Source organism: Meles meles, chromosome 11, assembly GCF_922984935.1.
Source record: "Meles meles chromosome 11, mMelMel3.1 paternal haplotype, whole genome shotgun sequence".
Classification (NCBI taxonomy): domain Eukaryota; kingdom Metazoa; phylum Chordata; class Mammalia; order Carnivora; family Mustelidae; genus Meles; species Meles meles.
Window position 1 is genome coordinate 25157716 of NC_060076.1, and position 15446 is coordinate 25173161.

The 15446-nt window shown below is 48.4% G+C and overlaps 1 protein-coding gene and 1 non-coding gene across 3 annotated transcripts; both read left to right on the forward strand.

The window, feature by feature from the left end:
• Positions 1-3496: 3496 nt before the first annotated feature.
• Positions 3497-8400, forward strand: KLF4 (Kruppel like factor 4). Of its 2 annotated transcripts, XM_046023770.1 has the most exons (5): positions 3524-4061; positions 4175-4295; positions 4944-5934; positions 6034-6198; positions 7294-8400. In XM_046023770.1, exons 1-5 carry the CDS (start codon positions 4057-4059, stop codon positions 7467-7469), a joined length of 1458 nt encoding a protein of 485 aa, XP_045879726.1. In that variant the 5' UTR covers positions 3524-4056; the 3' UTR covers positions 7470-8400. The 2 variants fall into 2 exon arrangements, with proteins under 2 accessions (XP_045879724.1, XP_045879726.1); XM_046023768.1 differs by having other exon boundaries at positions 3497-4061; positions 4944-6198.
• A 6519-nt stretch (positions 8401-14919) lies between these two features.
• On the forward strand, positions 14920-15028 carry LOC123953675. The gene has a single exon (XR_006820935.1). It is a non-coding gene; the product is annotated as a U6 spliceosomal RNA (small nuclear RNA).
• The last annotated feature ends 418 nt before the right edge of the window (positions 15029-15446 follow it).

Genomic DNA, 15446 nt, shown 5'->3' on the forward strand with positions numbered 1-15446 from the left:
ACCCAGGCAACTCCGTGCTAAAGCCCACTTTAACATCTCCCATGTAACCCAGGTGCAAAGAGGCTGGACTTTCCAAGGAATAAAAGTGGAGCTGAGAAAAGCTTTGCCACCTTCTGAAAAAACAAAACAAAACAACAATAAACCAGCCATTCCTGAGTCCTGTGCCAGTTCTCTAGATACCCCCAGGCCAGGGTGCAGCCAGGCTACCTGGGGGGCTCTATTTGCCCAAATCTGGTGCTCAGTCCTGGGTGCAGGGGTCCTTCACTGGAAGCATGTTGAGCCTCTTCAACCTCTCATACCCCTCCAAGTCTCCGGCCAATCCTCTAACACTGACAGCTTCCATCACTTCTGCCAACTAATACAGTCCGTGCTTGGAAAAAAAATCTATTTTATAACTCCATGGACATTAATAATTAACATCCATACCACAAAACTTGTAATATCAGTTTGCTGAAATAGTCACCAGTAAGTATGTAATTCTTCTTTAAAGGGTGTCTTCTATTATTATTATTTTAGAGTGCAATTTAGTCATCAAAGGTTTACTCAGCCTCATGTTTATAAATTATACAGGGCAGGGATTTAACTCTTCTGGACCTACCTGTTCTGAAAAGAGGGAGGGTCATAACCTTGTTGTCACACCAGGCACCTGCCTTCTTTGAAAAGGAGATGATTTGTGAACTTGAAGTTCCTTACCACTTCTAGAAATCCAGGGTAAATATAGAGATTTCATTTTATGATGCAATCAGAGGAATAACCAGATAGTTGCCTGCCACAAAGAGACATTGGCTTTAGTCCTCCTGAAGGCTGTTTGGAAACTACAAGTTCATCTTTTTAATCTTGCCTTTTTTTTTTTTTAAGATTTTATTACTTCAAAGAGAGACACACAGCGAGAGAGGGAGCACAATCAGGAGTGGGAGAGGGAGAAGCAGGCTTCCCGCTGAGCAGGGTGTCTGACGCTGGGCTTGATCCCAGCACCCTGGGATCATGACCTGAGCTGAAGGCAGATGCTTAACGACTGAGACACCCAGGCACCCCCAGAATCTTGTCTTGATTGTATGACATGAGAATAGTGTCTTTCCGATTCATCTGTGTAATACTGTTTATTTTTTAAAGATTTTATTCATTTATTTGCCAGACAGAGATCACAAGTAGGCAGAGAGAGAGGGGGAAGCAGGCTCCCCACTGAGCAGAGAGCCCAGAGAGCCCAATGGGGGGCTAGATACCAGGATTCTGGGATCATGATCTGAGCTGAAGGCAGAGGCTTTAACCCACTGAGCCACCCAGGAGCCCTTGTAATACTGTTTTTTTCATTGTGGTGGTTACTTTTGTTGAAGGGGAAGGGTTACTGCTTTAGATAAGAGCAAAACAGAAAAAAAAAAACAAAAAACAAAAAACCTCAGGCAGTGGCTACAAACTCCAAGTCCTGATTTACGTTGTTTACATGCCTAGGGAAATGGCTACCAATCAAGTTCATTGGGGTTTAGAAACCTAGACCTTGATGTAAAAGTATATAACGTTTTCATACAATCCTCAAGTTCTAGCATCCCAAGAAATTTTTGCCATCACAATGAAAGGAATGGGGGGAGGGGTAGCAGGTGTTTTCCTTTCTTGCCTTCTCCGTTTGAAAAGGGCAATGTTTTCAGAGTTAAAGTAACTGGGCTGCTCCTATGGAGTGAGGCCGAACCCTCCAGCCCGACTGAGGGTCGGGTTTTGCCTGCTAAAGCACCGCCCCCCACCCCCACCCGCTGCAGGCCCTGGCCAAAGGATGGAAGTCATATTCAAAGGTGTCCAACTCCCTGGACCTAGAGGGATTCCTGTCGTTGGCAGAGGGGGCACAGTGGATTCACTCGGGATGAGATGCATTCCAAGAATGCTGCTGTGGTCGGCAAGAAGTGGAAAACTAGGGCATAACAAATACTCTGAGGAAACCTAATAGGTACCAGAATCGCAGAACTCAAATAACAGGTGACAACGACTTAAAGTAGGAAGCAACTAGAGAGCTCTGTGAGAGTGAGCGGACACTCCGCCCCGTGTCGGGGCTTCGACCCTTTTCCTCTTCCCCTTGTCTTTCCTGGGATCGACAGCGTTTACTGGTGAGGAGGCTCCGTGGAGAGGGCGGGTGGAGCCCAGCTCTAGGCGCCCCAATCCAAACCAAACACTTCGCAAGCCTACGTTTAGCAGGCGATACCGAACACCACATTCACGTGGGGGGGGGGGGTCAGTTTGCAGAGATGAGGGCGAAAACATTTCCCAGCTGGAAAATTACTGATCACAAACTAAGGGGACTGTGGGGGTGGGGAGGCAAAGTTATAAGGCTGAAATAACGATCACCGTTTCCTCTTCTCTTCCCGGTGGGGCAGGAACGGCTGCCGCGAGCTCGCTGTGCCCTTTTCGGGAACCGGGGTCCCCCAGCACCGCTCCACTTCCTGGCTAGCTAAGTGCCTCTCGGTGGGCTTGACCGCTCGGAACCTGAGCCAAGGGAGAGAGTTCCCCGTCCGATCTTTACCTTGTCGTTTCTTTCGTGCTCGCTTCGGCAGCACATATACCTTGTCGTTTCTTTCACCTCTTTATGACTCAGTTTGCCCATCTATAAAGTGGAAAGGAGAGTGCGGGCTTACGCCCTTGAGATTCTCGGGTTGAAAGATGTCTGCGCCTCACGGCCTCTATGCCGTCTCCACCCCACAGTCTTAAGCCCTTTCACTCACTCTCTGGCTCCCCGAAATATCAAAACCATAACTCCGCTTCCCGCTCCAACCTCTTTCTACCCTTTCAGGCCCTTTCTGGCTCCCAGTTCCGTCACAGTGCTGGGCACCCACCTTTCCTTGCCTCCCACCCCCATTCCACCCGGCCGGAGAACCCACGAAAAACCCCGCGAAGCCAAGCCAAGAGCCCGCACGGGCACTCAGAGACCAGCGCCGGGCTGCACGGAAAGCTGAATGAGTCACGCGGATAATCGCGCTTTTCTCTACCGCGCAGAGTGCGCCGCAAGCACGGACGCGAGCAGGGGTGGGGGAGCGGAACCGACCCCTCAACCCCTACCAGATTCCTCCGCCACGGGCTTCGAACCCCCGGAGCGGACCACCGCGACGCAGACTGCCCCGGTCGCAGAGCGACCGGACGTGCGCCCAGTACGCACCGCCCCGCAACCGGACAGCCGCCGCCGCCGCCGCCGGGGCCGCCACCGCCGGCGTCAGCGCGGCTCCTGCTCGCCAGCTGCCGGGCTGGCGTCACTGCTCGGCCCGGCCCCGCCCGCGCCCCTCCCTCTCCCCCGCCCCCACGTGCGCCGAGTTTGTTTATTTAGCTGCCATGGCAACGCGCGGGGGGGCCGTAGAAGGGAGGGGAGAAGAAAGGGAGGGGCGTGGCCTGGCGGCGAGCCGCGGCGTACAGCGGGTAGGAGGCGGGGGGTAGGGCGGGAGCCGAGAAGTTAAGTAAGGAGCGCGCGGCGGCCGCCGGCAGTTCCCCGGGCCGAGACAGCGAGCGCGGCTGCGGGCGCGCGGGGAGCAGAGGCGGTGGCGGGCGGCGGCGGCACCGGGAGCCGCCAAGTGCCCCTCCCCGCCCCTCCGGCCCCCCACCCACCCACCCGCCCGCGGCCAGCGCCCATGGCCGCGCGTGCCCCGCGCAGCCCCCCGGACTCCGCACCCCGCGCCGCCGCCCAATCCGCAGATCCGCGCCGCTGCTGCCAGTCTCACCTGGCGGCGCCGCCCGCCCGCCAACCCGGCCACAGCCCCAGCGCCCACGGCGACGGCCGCGGCGACCGCAACAGTGGTGGAAGACGCTGCTGAGTCGACGGCGCAGCTCGGCCACCGGACCTACTTACCGCCTTGCGCCTTGCTGATCGTCAGTTTTTACGAGTTTACAACTTTTAAGAACTTTTATATACAAAGGAACTTTCTTTAAAAAGACATCCCTCATTTATATTTAATCCAACGAAGAATTTCGGGCAATTTTGGGTTTTTGGTTTTGGCTTCGTTTCTAAGTCTCTTTTTCCTCCTAACTTTGGGGTTTGGGTACCCCCACTGCTTTGAACTCCTGAGGACCTTCTGGGCCCCCACATTAATGAGGTAGGTGTAGCGTGGGGCGCGGGGTGTGGGGGGGGTGAAGGCCGGTGGGGCGCGCTCGAGCGGCGGTGGAGAGTGGCCCCCTGACTCCTGCCTCTGCCCCGCCCGGTTTGCAGGCAGCCACCTGGAGAGTCTGACATGGCTGTCAGCGACGCACTGCTCCCGTCCTTCTCCACGTTCGCGTCTGGCCCCGCGGGAAGGGAGAAGACACTGCGTCCAGCAGGTGCCCCAAATAACGTGAGTACTGTTCGGAGAGTTCGGCAGCGTCTAGTGACCTTACGTGGGTGGGGTAGGGACGGGCGGAGCCCAGGGGTCGTCGAGAACCACCCGGCGGAGGGAAGGAGTGGCCACCGCACCGGCCCCGCAGTTGTCTTAACGATGGTTTCCGTGGCCTTGGCTCGGTTGTACATGCGTGTGGTCCGGACTCTGGGGAGCCGCCGGGGGCGCACACCCGGTCCGCACACGTCTCGTAACTCGCAGGCTGCAGGGTTGGCGCGGGGGCCACCGGGCGGGAGGTGGATGGGTCCCTGGGCACTAGCTGGGCCCGAGTGAACTTGGCGCGTAGGCGTACCCGTGGCGAGGGCGCGCATAGGGAGATCTTCGGTGTCCCAATTCCAAGGGTGGCTGGAGCGTCCCCGGGATCTGGCTGGGGAAGCACCGGAGGTGCCCAGCCGCGGCGCTTGCTCTCACGCAATCGGGCACACACAGTATTCTCCAAACCGACGCACCGCCTCTCCGCTGGCCCGGGGGTCGGCCGAGATCGCAGCACTGGCACCTGGAGTCTGCCCGCGCTTCGTGTCTTTCTGGTCCCGGTGTCTGGGCGGTATAGGCGCGGGCAGGGGGACCAGTACCGACGGTTTTCTCTCCCCCGTCCTATATCCGCAGCGTTGGCGGGAGGAGCTCTCCCACATGAAGCGACTTCCCCCCGTGCTTCCCGGCCGCCCCTACGACCTGGCGGCGGCGACCGTGGCCACCGATCTGGAAAGCGGCGGAGTCGGCGCGTGTGGCGGCACCAATCCTGCTCTCCTACCCCGGAGGGAGACGGAGGAGTTCAACGATCTCTTGGACCTGGACTTTATCCTCTCCAATTCGCTGTCCCATCCGGAGTCAGTGGCCGCCACCGTGTCCTCGTCGGCGTCAGCGTCGTCATCGTCCTCCCCATCGAGCAGCGGTCCTGCCAGCGCGCCCTCCACCTGCAGCTTCAGCTATCCGATCCGGCCCGGAGGGGACCCGGGCGTGGCGCCGGGCAGCACTGGCGGCGGCGGTCTCATCTATGGCCGGGAGTCTGTGCCGCCTCCCACGGCTCCCTTCAACCTGGCGGACATCAACGACGTGAGCCCCTCTGGCGGCTTCGTAGCTGAGCTCCTTCGGCCCGAATTGGACCCAGTGTACATCCCGCCGCAGCAGCCGCAGCCGCCAGGTGGCGGGCTGATGGGCAAGTTTGTGTTGAAGGCGTCGCTGAGTGCCCCTGGCAGCGAGTACGGCAGCCCGTCGGTCATCAGTGTTACCAAAGGCAGCCCGGATGGCAGCCACCCCGTCGTGGTGGCGCCCTACAGCGGCGGGCCTCCGCGCATGTGCCCCAAAATAAAGCAGGAGGCAGTCTCGTCGTGCACGGTTGGTCGGCCCCTAGAGGCCCACTTGGGCACTGGACCCCCTCTCAGCAATGGTCACCGACCACCAGCACACGACTTCCCCTTGGGGCGGCAGCTCCCCAACAGGACTACCCCGACCCTGGGTGCCGAGGAACTGCTGACCAGCAGGGACTGTCATCCTGCCCTATCACTCCCCCCTGGCTTTCATCCCCACCCGGGACCCAACTACCCACCCTTTTTGCCAGACCAGATGCAGCCACAGGTCCCACCGCTCCATTACCAAGGTCAGTCCTGGGGATTCATAGCTCAGGCTGGGGAGCCCTGCTTGTGCCAGCCCTCCGGGGAGCAGGGGATGATGCTGACCACACCTTCTTCACCCCTAGAGCTCATGCCTCCTGGTTCCTGCATGCCGGAGGAGCCGAAACCAAAGAGGGGGAGAAGATCGTGGCCCCGGAAAAGGACAGCCACTCACACATGTGATTATGCAGGCTGTGGTAAAACCTACACGAAGAGTTCTCATCTCAAGGCACACCTGCGAACCCACACAGGTAGGAGAACAGAAACTGAGGGAGGTGGGTGGTGGTGGGGGGTTGGTCTGCAGCCCCATTGGTTAACTGTGGACACTTCTCAGGGCCTGGCCTCCCTTGGAGATGTGGGGCGGTCTATCTCCTCCATCTCCTGGATCAGAGGGGAGAACCGCAAACCAAACCGGTGCCTCCCTTTTTTGCCCAAGAGCCTTTTGCTTGATGGATGGTATCAGTGCTTGAATATGCAGTTCTGTTAGGCTTCTGAAAGGCAGGGAGATTCCACCAGGCTGTTTGGGCCTCTCCTCGTTTGAGCAAAGCATTGGCCTTGTAATCAAGAAATTATTACACTTCGGGGGCGCCTGGCTGGCGCAACTCTTGATCTCGAGTTGTGGGTTCCTACCAAGCTGGGTGTAGAGATACTTGAAAATAAAATCTTACAAGGAACTACAGGTTGCAGTGCAAAAGTATGTTAGGTCTTGTTACTAGTTATTAATTTTTAGGCAGTTTTCACTGGTTGTTCCCAAATTTCATACTGCTCTTTATTTTTAGTTGTAGACTTGGTAAGTAGGTTTTACTTGAATTTCAAGAATTGAGTGGTTGTGTGATGGCTAAGATTGTGGTTTAAGATGGTCACTTACAGAGAATTTTTCATGTCTGTTCAAGTATAGGTGCATAAGGCATTTTAGGGGTAGGACTGAGGAAAACAATAGAAATGGTGATGCAGAAAAAGTGGTTGCTGGTGGCGTTTTCGATCCAATTGTAGTGGGATATAGGATGGGAGTGAGTGGTTTGGGTGGGGGGGAGAGACTAACTAGCAGACAACTATTACCTACCATGGTGATATTTGGGCTTAAGAGAATGAAAATCTTAGCAATATAGAACTGTAGGTCTGTTCCCCTAACAAAACCAAAACAACAACAACAAAAAAACCCAAAGAGTATTAAGGTTTAATATTTCAATTTATGATCTGAAATTGAATGTGACCTTGAATTGTTCTAAAAACTCTGGCTTCTTTCAGAGTGGGATGCTTGCGGGGAGTTGGTTTGACGTTCAGGCTCGAGTTTGGTCAGTGCATTAGGTATGGATGGCTTCACCGGATTTCTTTTCCTCTCCCAGGTGAGAAACCCTACCACTGTGACTGGGACGGCTGTGGGTGGAAATTTGCCCGCTCGGATGAACTGACCAGGCACTATCGCAAACACACGGGGCACCGCCCCTTCCAGTGCCAGAAGTGCGACCGGGCCTTCTCCAGGTCGGACCACCTCGCCTTACACATGAAGAGGCACTTTTAAATTCCCAAACAGTGGATATGACCCACACTGCCAGAAGAGAGAATTCAGTATTTTTTTTTTTTTAAATCTTTCACACTGTCCCCACCCCTAACTCGGGGGTTGGGGGGAAGGGGAGAATCCCAGCTGGAAAGCACTACAATCATGGTCAAGTTCCCAACAAGCCAACTTGTGAATGGATAATCAGGAGACACAAGGAAACCAGAAGACAAATCAAAGAACAGATATGGGGTCTGTGACTGGATCTTCTATCATTCCATTGTTAAAGCCAACTTGAATATTCCTGGACTTACAAAAACACCAAGGGGGGTGACTGGAAGGTGTGGATATCAGGGTATAAATTAGATCCATGAGTTGGGGGGGAGGGAAGACCAGAATTCCCTTGAATTGTGTTTGAAGCAGTATAAGCATAAAGATCACCTTGTATTTTCTTTGCCTTCTAAAAAGCCATTATTATGATATTTAGAAGAAGAGGAAGAAATTCAGGTACAGAAAATGTGTTCTTAATAACCTAAACGATGGTGCTTGGTGAGTCTTGGTTCTAAAGGTACCAAATGAGGAAGCCAAAGTTCTCAAACTGCTGCATACTTTGACAAGGAAAATCTATTTTTGTCTTCCGATCTACATTTATGACCTAAGTCAGGTAAATACGCCTGGTTTACTACTTTAACATTTTTATGCAGACAGTCTGTTATGCACTGTGGTTTCAGATGTGCAATAATTTGTACAATGGTTTATTCCCAAGTATGCCTTAAGCAGAACAAATGTTTTTTCTATATAGTTCCTTGCCTTAATAAATATGTAATATAAATTTAAGCAAACTTCTATTTTGTATATTTGTAAACTACAAAGTAAAAAAATGAACATTTTGTGGAGTTTGTATTTTGCATACTCAAGGTGAGAATTAAGTTTTAAATAAACCTATAATATTTTATCTGAATATTGCTTTTGTTGTTTCTCCTCTGGAAAAAGCATGTCCTAGAAATTTCAGTTAAAACACAGGCGGGCATGGAAAAGGCACACTGAAAGGCCAAACTTCATCTTGAGAGATTAAAGGTAAAGGAGGATGTTTTTTAAGACTAGTTTTACTGGGAGAAATTGAAGTTTTGAGGCTGGAACCTATTGGAGATCATAGAAGTAAACTTGATCTGGTTGAGGTTGCTCTTTATGTAAAAAGTACATGAAAGCAATTTTCCTTACCTGAACATGAATTTCCAGGTAGAAAACCACCCTGTCATTCTTCAATATGCTCAATTTTTAATGGGAAGTATTCACAAAATACATTCCAGTTTCATATTTTATTTTTTTTTATTTTTTTTAAGATTTTATTTATTTGACAGAAATCACAAGAGAGGCAGGCAGAGAGAGAGGAAGGGAAGCAGGCTCTCCGCTGAGCAGGCTCTCGATCCCAGGACCCTGAGATCATGACCTGAGCTGAAGGCAGTGGCTTAACCCACTGAGTCACCCAGGCGCCCCCATATTTTAAAAGATCCTTATGGTTTCTCTTTAAAATTAAATGAAAATATAAAAATTTTTCAGGGACCCGGCCTTGCACTCAGAACAATTTGAGGAACAAAAGAAACTTCCCACTGCAGAGAACCCTAAGAACATAGTTCCACAGTGCCCTCCTGAGGATTAAAGGATTCATTTATGCTTCATGTGTGTTAACAGAGTAGTGACAGTCCTCAAGAGGTTAGAACCAAATTTTCTGGCGGAATGTTTAAAAATTTCATCTGTCCTCTGCAAACTCAGCGGACTGAAATGCATTAATTAGAAAGTACTCCGTCACAAACTTACGGCGTAAAAAGTTGAAGTGCATCTTTAAGTAGTGTTTCTGTAAGCTGGTTGCATATTTCTGAAGTTACTCAGCTTTAAAACTGCACAGATCCTTTATTGAGAGTGAGTACACAAGGGTTTGAATTTTGTGGAGGTTACAAAAGGGAAGAAGCATTTGTGACCCTTGCTGGCACTTGATAAATCTGTTATGGTGATGCAGGTGACCAACATCGTTAAGCAAACAAGCTGGCACCTCCTTCAGGCTGCTTATTAACTCTCTATTATACGTTGTGTCCAAAGTGTGGGTGCATCTTATAAATAGAAAACAAATTCTTAGGAGCCTTAATGGTGGATCAACATGAAGTATTTTCCTTGGCTTTCAAGAGTCCAGCATGACTGGAAAAACACGGCATGTGTCTTAGCTTAAAAGAAAACAGGTGCATCGATAGGATGGAATTTGATGTGGCCAAGAACATATTCAAAGCATATTTAATGACATGGAAAAATGCTCATGGTATGTTAAGTGGAAAAAGCAGGACCTAGGAGTATAAACAGTATGATTCCTAATTGTATAAGTTAGTGTATATGCATTGAAGGAGAGAGGGAAGCACCAGAAACTTTAAAGAGGAAGGAGTGGAAGGAAATAGCAAATACTAACACTGGTTTTCTCCATTTTAGATTTTCTACAGTTTTCTGTAGTTTCTACAGTTTCTCTTTAACATGGGAAAATTTTTTAAGAATGCAGGTGCAAATATTTAGGCTTGATTTTTAAAAGCAGTTAAAGGCATTTAAACAAGAAGCCTGGAACACATTTCTCTGGTCCATTGTGGTGGTTGCTTTTGTAATACACCTTTCTCTTAACACACACACTTCTGGCACATGGTTGTGTATGGAAAGTGTTTACTGAATGGCTGATAACCATCTTCATGTTTGCTAAGTGCTTATTACCTCAAATAGGAGAAACATCCCCAAATACCAGAACATATTAATTAAAATGTTTCTGATGTCACTGGGAAAAACATCACTTGCGTTGACTTTTTCTAGCCTGAAAAAGCAAGCTTCGGTATCCAGATTTTCTGAAAATGGCACAGGACAAAACTATTTAACATGCACACACACACACAAAAAAACAAAACTGTTTACTCTCATACCTATCAGTTCTGAGTGCCGAGATGTCCTGTCATTACCACATTACAGAGCCGTTTATACTGTATAATAAAGAGCACCTAACAATTGAGATGCCTGCTTATTACATTTTCTTAGGACATTTAATTTTATATGTCCTAGATTTTAACTTGTGCGCGTGCGCACACACACACAAAAGATGAACAATGGTGTTTGCAACACATCAACAGATCTTTTTCAGTCTATCTCTTACTTGACCAGCAAAATGTCCTTTCCGGCAAAATACGCTCCCTGAAAACCTGCTTAACTCCCTACTATCAATTCTGTTTCAGTTTGTTAGAACAAGAACCTTCACCATCTCAAATAGGATGGTCAAATGGAATAATTTTTTTCCATTCAAAGACTTCAATTTTTAGAAACATGAAACATTTCATAGTTGGAGATTAACAATTTTTACATGTAATTTCTTTACATGACAGAAAGCCCAGGTGAGGCACTCCTTTTGCCACGGAAGCAGGTCCACAGGAAAACTTAAAAGACAAGCAGGGATGGTACCTGTTTGATTTTGATGTATGGAAGTATCTAAATTCAGCAGCCACCTGTGCTACTGTATGCTCCGGCTTCTGAGGCCCCATTCAATACGCCACCACACATACCTAAGTGAATTTGTAGTCCGTATTCCAGTTTCTGTCCCCCTCCTCCTTCCTCTCTCAAACACACATAGACACCAACCTTTTCGGTATATGTATTCCATTCTTCTCTCATTTTACTTATTATATACTTTATGTATTCCATTTCTTCATATTAGCACCTTCTAGAGGCTAGTGTATAGTGATAGGTTTTTTGTTTTTTTTTTAATATTTTATTTGTCAGAGAACACAAGCAGGGAGAGCGGCAAAGGGAGAGGGAGAAGCAGGCTCCCAGCTGAGCAGGGAGCCCGATGTGGGACTCGATCCCAGTCCTGGGATCATGACCTGAGCCGAAGGCAGAGACTTAACTGACTAAGCCACCGAGGCGCCCATACTGACATGTTTTTATAGCGCTAAACTGAATCTATGGTTCCTAAAGTTTGTTTATGAAACCATCATTCACTGTTCACATGCAATCATTCAGTCATATTTCATAAACTACCAAGAGCTCTCTACCTAATGGATGCTGTGGAATGTATCACGGAATGTTCTACCTGTGAAAATGCAAAGGAACTACTGTTACAATCAGAATGCTCTATGAAAATAAAGCCTTTTTTTTTTTCCATATTAAGTGAAACTAAAACGAAAGTTGGAAACCAACACCCTTTGGAAGCCTTTACCTTAGAACAAAAAAGTAAATCTTGAGTAAATTTCTTACCATCTCCTGAAAAACAAATATTCTTAAACCCTGAGGAAGGTACCTAGAGCTTCAATGCCCTGGCTGTGGTCAAAACGGGGAGGAAACCAACCACTGCCATATTAGCATAAACACAGAAACTCTTTCGGGCTAATATCTAGAAGGCTCCCAGAGCCAGTTAGCTTAGCTGGGCAGGAGGAAGGTGCCTAGGGTAGGAGCGTCAATCAGACTGCTTCTCTGGCATCACGTACACGGGGAGTCCACCTTTTTTAATTGTTTTCCACGATACCATTGATGTAACACTTTCGAATCACTTTGGCCTTCTCTGGCACCCTAGACAACTCAGCATGTTGCCACCTGCCCTCCTGAAATTCCTCCACTTGTTCTTAAAGGAAAAGGAGGAAATAAATACAAACGCAACTTCACAACCTCGGAAAGTAATTTCACATTTCCGGGATCCTTTTGACATCTGACTGCACCTAGCACATTTCTCACTCATACTGCACAATAATCATAATGATCCCCTAAAGTGGGAGGACCATTTGTCATCCTTGTATGTTTCATGTCCATCGTACATGATCCTCTAAACAGAGCAAAAGACGAGAATAGCTCTTTATGGAGACATAGGTAGGTAGGTAGATAGACCGATTGATGGATGGGCCCTCAGGTGGAGGTTTGGCAATGATCTAAAGTCAGTGAGGGCAAGCAGTCAACCCTGTCCAGCCCAGCGGGGGTTGAGTAGGATTCTAAAACCCACGTCACCTATGCTATTTAGATCTGTACTCACTGGCATTGAATCGGCGGGTTACTGAATGATGGCTGAGCCCCTGAGACGCTCAGATGCTGTATCTGCATACCCACTTAGAAGCTAAGACGGGGAAAAAAACCACAACTAAAATTGGTAAAACTTTACAGAGATACTGAAGGAACTCTAGATACGCTCGCTGAAAGCTAGGGAGGTAAATGAATCTGTGTCAGCCACAGGCAGAGTCCCTTAGACATGACAGATGGAAGGGACTATTTCAGGAAGCATGTGTCCTGTCTGATCAGTTCACTTTTCGCTGGTGTATAGTAACCCCTTCCTCCTGCATACCCCGGTGACACCTCTGAAGCCTGTACACTCTCCTTTACCTCAGTAGATCCTCACAACAAAGGAGGGGTGGGAGTTCCCTCTCCCACCTCCATTTTATGAAAGGGGAAACTGAGGTTCCCTTTACAAGTTAGTGTTTGATTTTTGTTTCTCATTCTTGTTGACATACTCAAAGCATTTTTCTCCTAATACTTCCGTCCTCAGTCTGCTGGGCAGGTAAGGTTACATGCAAAATGGATATACCCCAATTTAGCAGGATTTGCCGATATCCAGGTTCTTCCAATAAATCCTCTAAAGAGTCAAAAAACCCCAGACATTCTGTCTCCCAAGCAATGTACTATTTCGAGGTAGTGTGACAGGGAAGCCTGAGTTTCCCACAGATGTTTCTTAAGCTGGTCACTACAGCAAGAGCAAAATCTATACTTTGAGTTGGAGGTGGATGAAAAAGTTCCTGTTTTGATCCCCAGTTCTGGCCTAGCACATGACTCTCCTGGTCAAACAGATCTGGCCACCCTTCCCCTACTCCTTAACGTCCCATGGTCCCCAGTTCCTGGTGAATAAAGATTTAACGTGGTCAGCCTTCCAACTGTGGCCACTACCTCGTGTCCAGTATTTTCTTCTTAAATATCCAGTCACTCCTTAATTGTACCAGCTGTGCAATGCAGATGTGGGTCTTTGCTTGCAGATGTGGGTCTCTAATGCTTCTGGAAAAACCCATAGTCCCCTGACAAGCTCCTATTTAACCTTAAAAGCCCAGCTTTTATTAAAAATCTCCTTCATTTCAATCGATCTGGATCTTTCATTAAAATCTTATCCTCACATATTACAAGGTTTTATGGGTCTGGCTCCTCCAACAGAAATGAGATCCTGGAGAGCACTAGAAGCTTCCCTTATTCGCCCTTGAATACCCAGAATTACTAGATTTAATTGAAAAAAAAAAAATCAGTTATGGAATAGTTAGCCCCCAGTCCTGGCATCTCTTTTCAGAGGACTCCTTGCCAGGTGAATTTCTGCATTGATTCTGGAAAGAATTTTGTTCATTTAGGGGTTTTTGTGATTTGGGGATGGCGGATGGGTGTCAGGACACCCACAGGAAACAAGGGATCACTGGACATGGCCTTCAGGAAGCCAGAATTTGGAAGCAGTTCCCAAAAAGGCAATGTTTTATCCTTACCCTTGGAGGTCTACTGTGCCTCTTTTCAGAAACAAAATTATAAGTGTCCTGAATACCTATGACAATGAAGTATTCTTTGTTTTTGTTTTTTGTTTTTAGTCACACTTTAAAAGCTTAACAAAGAGATGCCTGGGTACCTCAGTAGGTTAAGCATCTGCCTTGGTCTCAGGACCCCAGGCTCCTGGGATGAATCCCACATCAGGCTCCTTGTTCAGCGGGGAGCCTGCTTCTTCCTCTGCCTGCCACTCCCCCTGCCTGTTCCCTACCCCCTCTTCCCCCAACTTTGCACTCTCTCTGGCAAGTGAATAAAATCTTTAAAAATAAATATAAAGAAAGAAAAAGAAAGAAGGAAAGAAAGAAAAAAGAGAGAAAGAAAGAAAGATAGACAGACAGACAGGCTTAACAAAGACACTTCACAAGATCCTGGGTGAGCCTGTCCATCCGAATAAGGGAGGGTCAACCGTTGGTGGCTATGAAACCACCACCCACCTGGTTTGCTGCTCTTCAAGCTTGAACTCTCCTTGCTGCTTGCCATGACAGCAGCTTTCTGACTTCTGAACCTGTCTAAGTAAACTGAATCTAGAAAATCCTGCAGGAAGTTGTCAAAGTGCCTCCTCTCCGCCTCACAGAGGAGTGGGGAACAGATTGCAAACCCTAAAGCTAGAAACTAACATAGATTTTGAAATAAATAAATATATAAATAAAATTCCATGGACTTTCTGAGCAGGAAAGTGTCTTCAAGACCATTCAACTCCAGGAGAAAATGGAGGCCCATCTAAAAAGCTAGGCTTGCCCAAGGTCACATCAAGTTCAGATCAGGACACCAACCACTAATGACCTCATTTGGGGTTAACAGGCCAGCAGCTGAAGCCTGTATCCTGAGGACCCAAGGGAAGCTTAGAAGGGCATAAAGAATTTTAAAAACACCATGCAAAAAGGATGGTTTTAAAAGGAAAGTTCTGGTGCTCGCTTTGGCAGCCCATATACTAGAATTGGAACAGCACAGGGAAGATTAGCAGGGCCCCCTTGTGCGAGGAGGACATGCAGATTCTTGAAGTGTTCTATACAATAAGGGGGGGGGGGGACAAGAAGAAAGGAAAAATAACCCAGAGGGAATAAAAAAATTCTCAATTCAGTGTCACATTGTGATCTGAGGTCCAAAAAAGTATTTGATTGCTCTCTCTAGTACTTCTGTTAGTATGGTGCTGTCAGCCAGCTGAGTCAGGTACTATAATACTAACCCCCGTTTCCTTCTACAGAGGAACATAGGAGCCATTCCACAGAAGTGTTAATATATATTTCTGGCTTTGTTCTGCTTCTTTCTCTTCCCCTGCAATTCCGTTCAAACATATATCATCTGCTCAGAGACCTACCTGACCAGCCACTGGTGCAAAGGGCAGGGGAGCCAAAGGTGAATAAGAAAATATAAATATGCAAGTCTGCAGATATTTCTCCTCCCGGTAGAACTGCCCCACAGGGGGTATAAAAT

What these genes read in the sequence shown, in the direction of transcription:
- KLF4 (XM_046023768.1), top strand. An exon ending in CAGCAGGTGCCCCAAATAAC is followed by an intron (nt 4,296 to 4,943) that starts GTGAGTACTGTT and finishes CTATATCCGCAG; the next exon opens with CGTTGGCGGGAGGAGCTCTC. An exon ending in ACACCTGCGAACCCACACAG is followed by an intron (nt 6,199 to 7,293) that starts GTAGGAGAACAG and finishes TTCCTCTCCCAG; the next exon opens with GTGAGAAACCCTACCACTGT.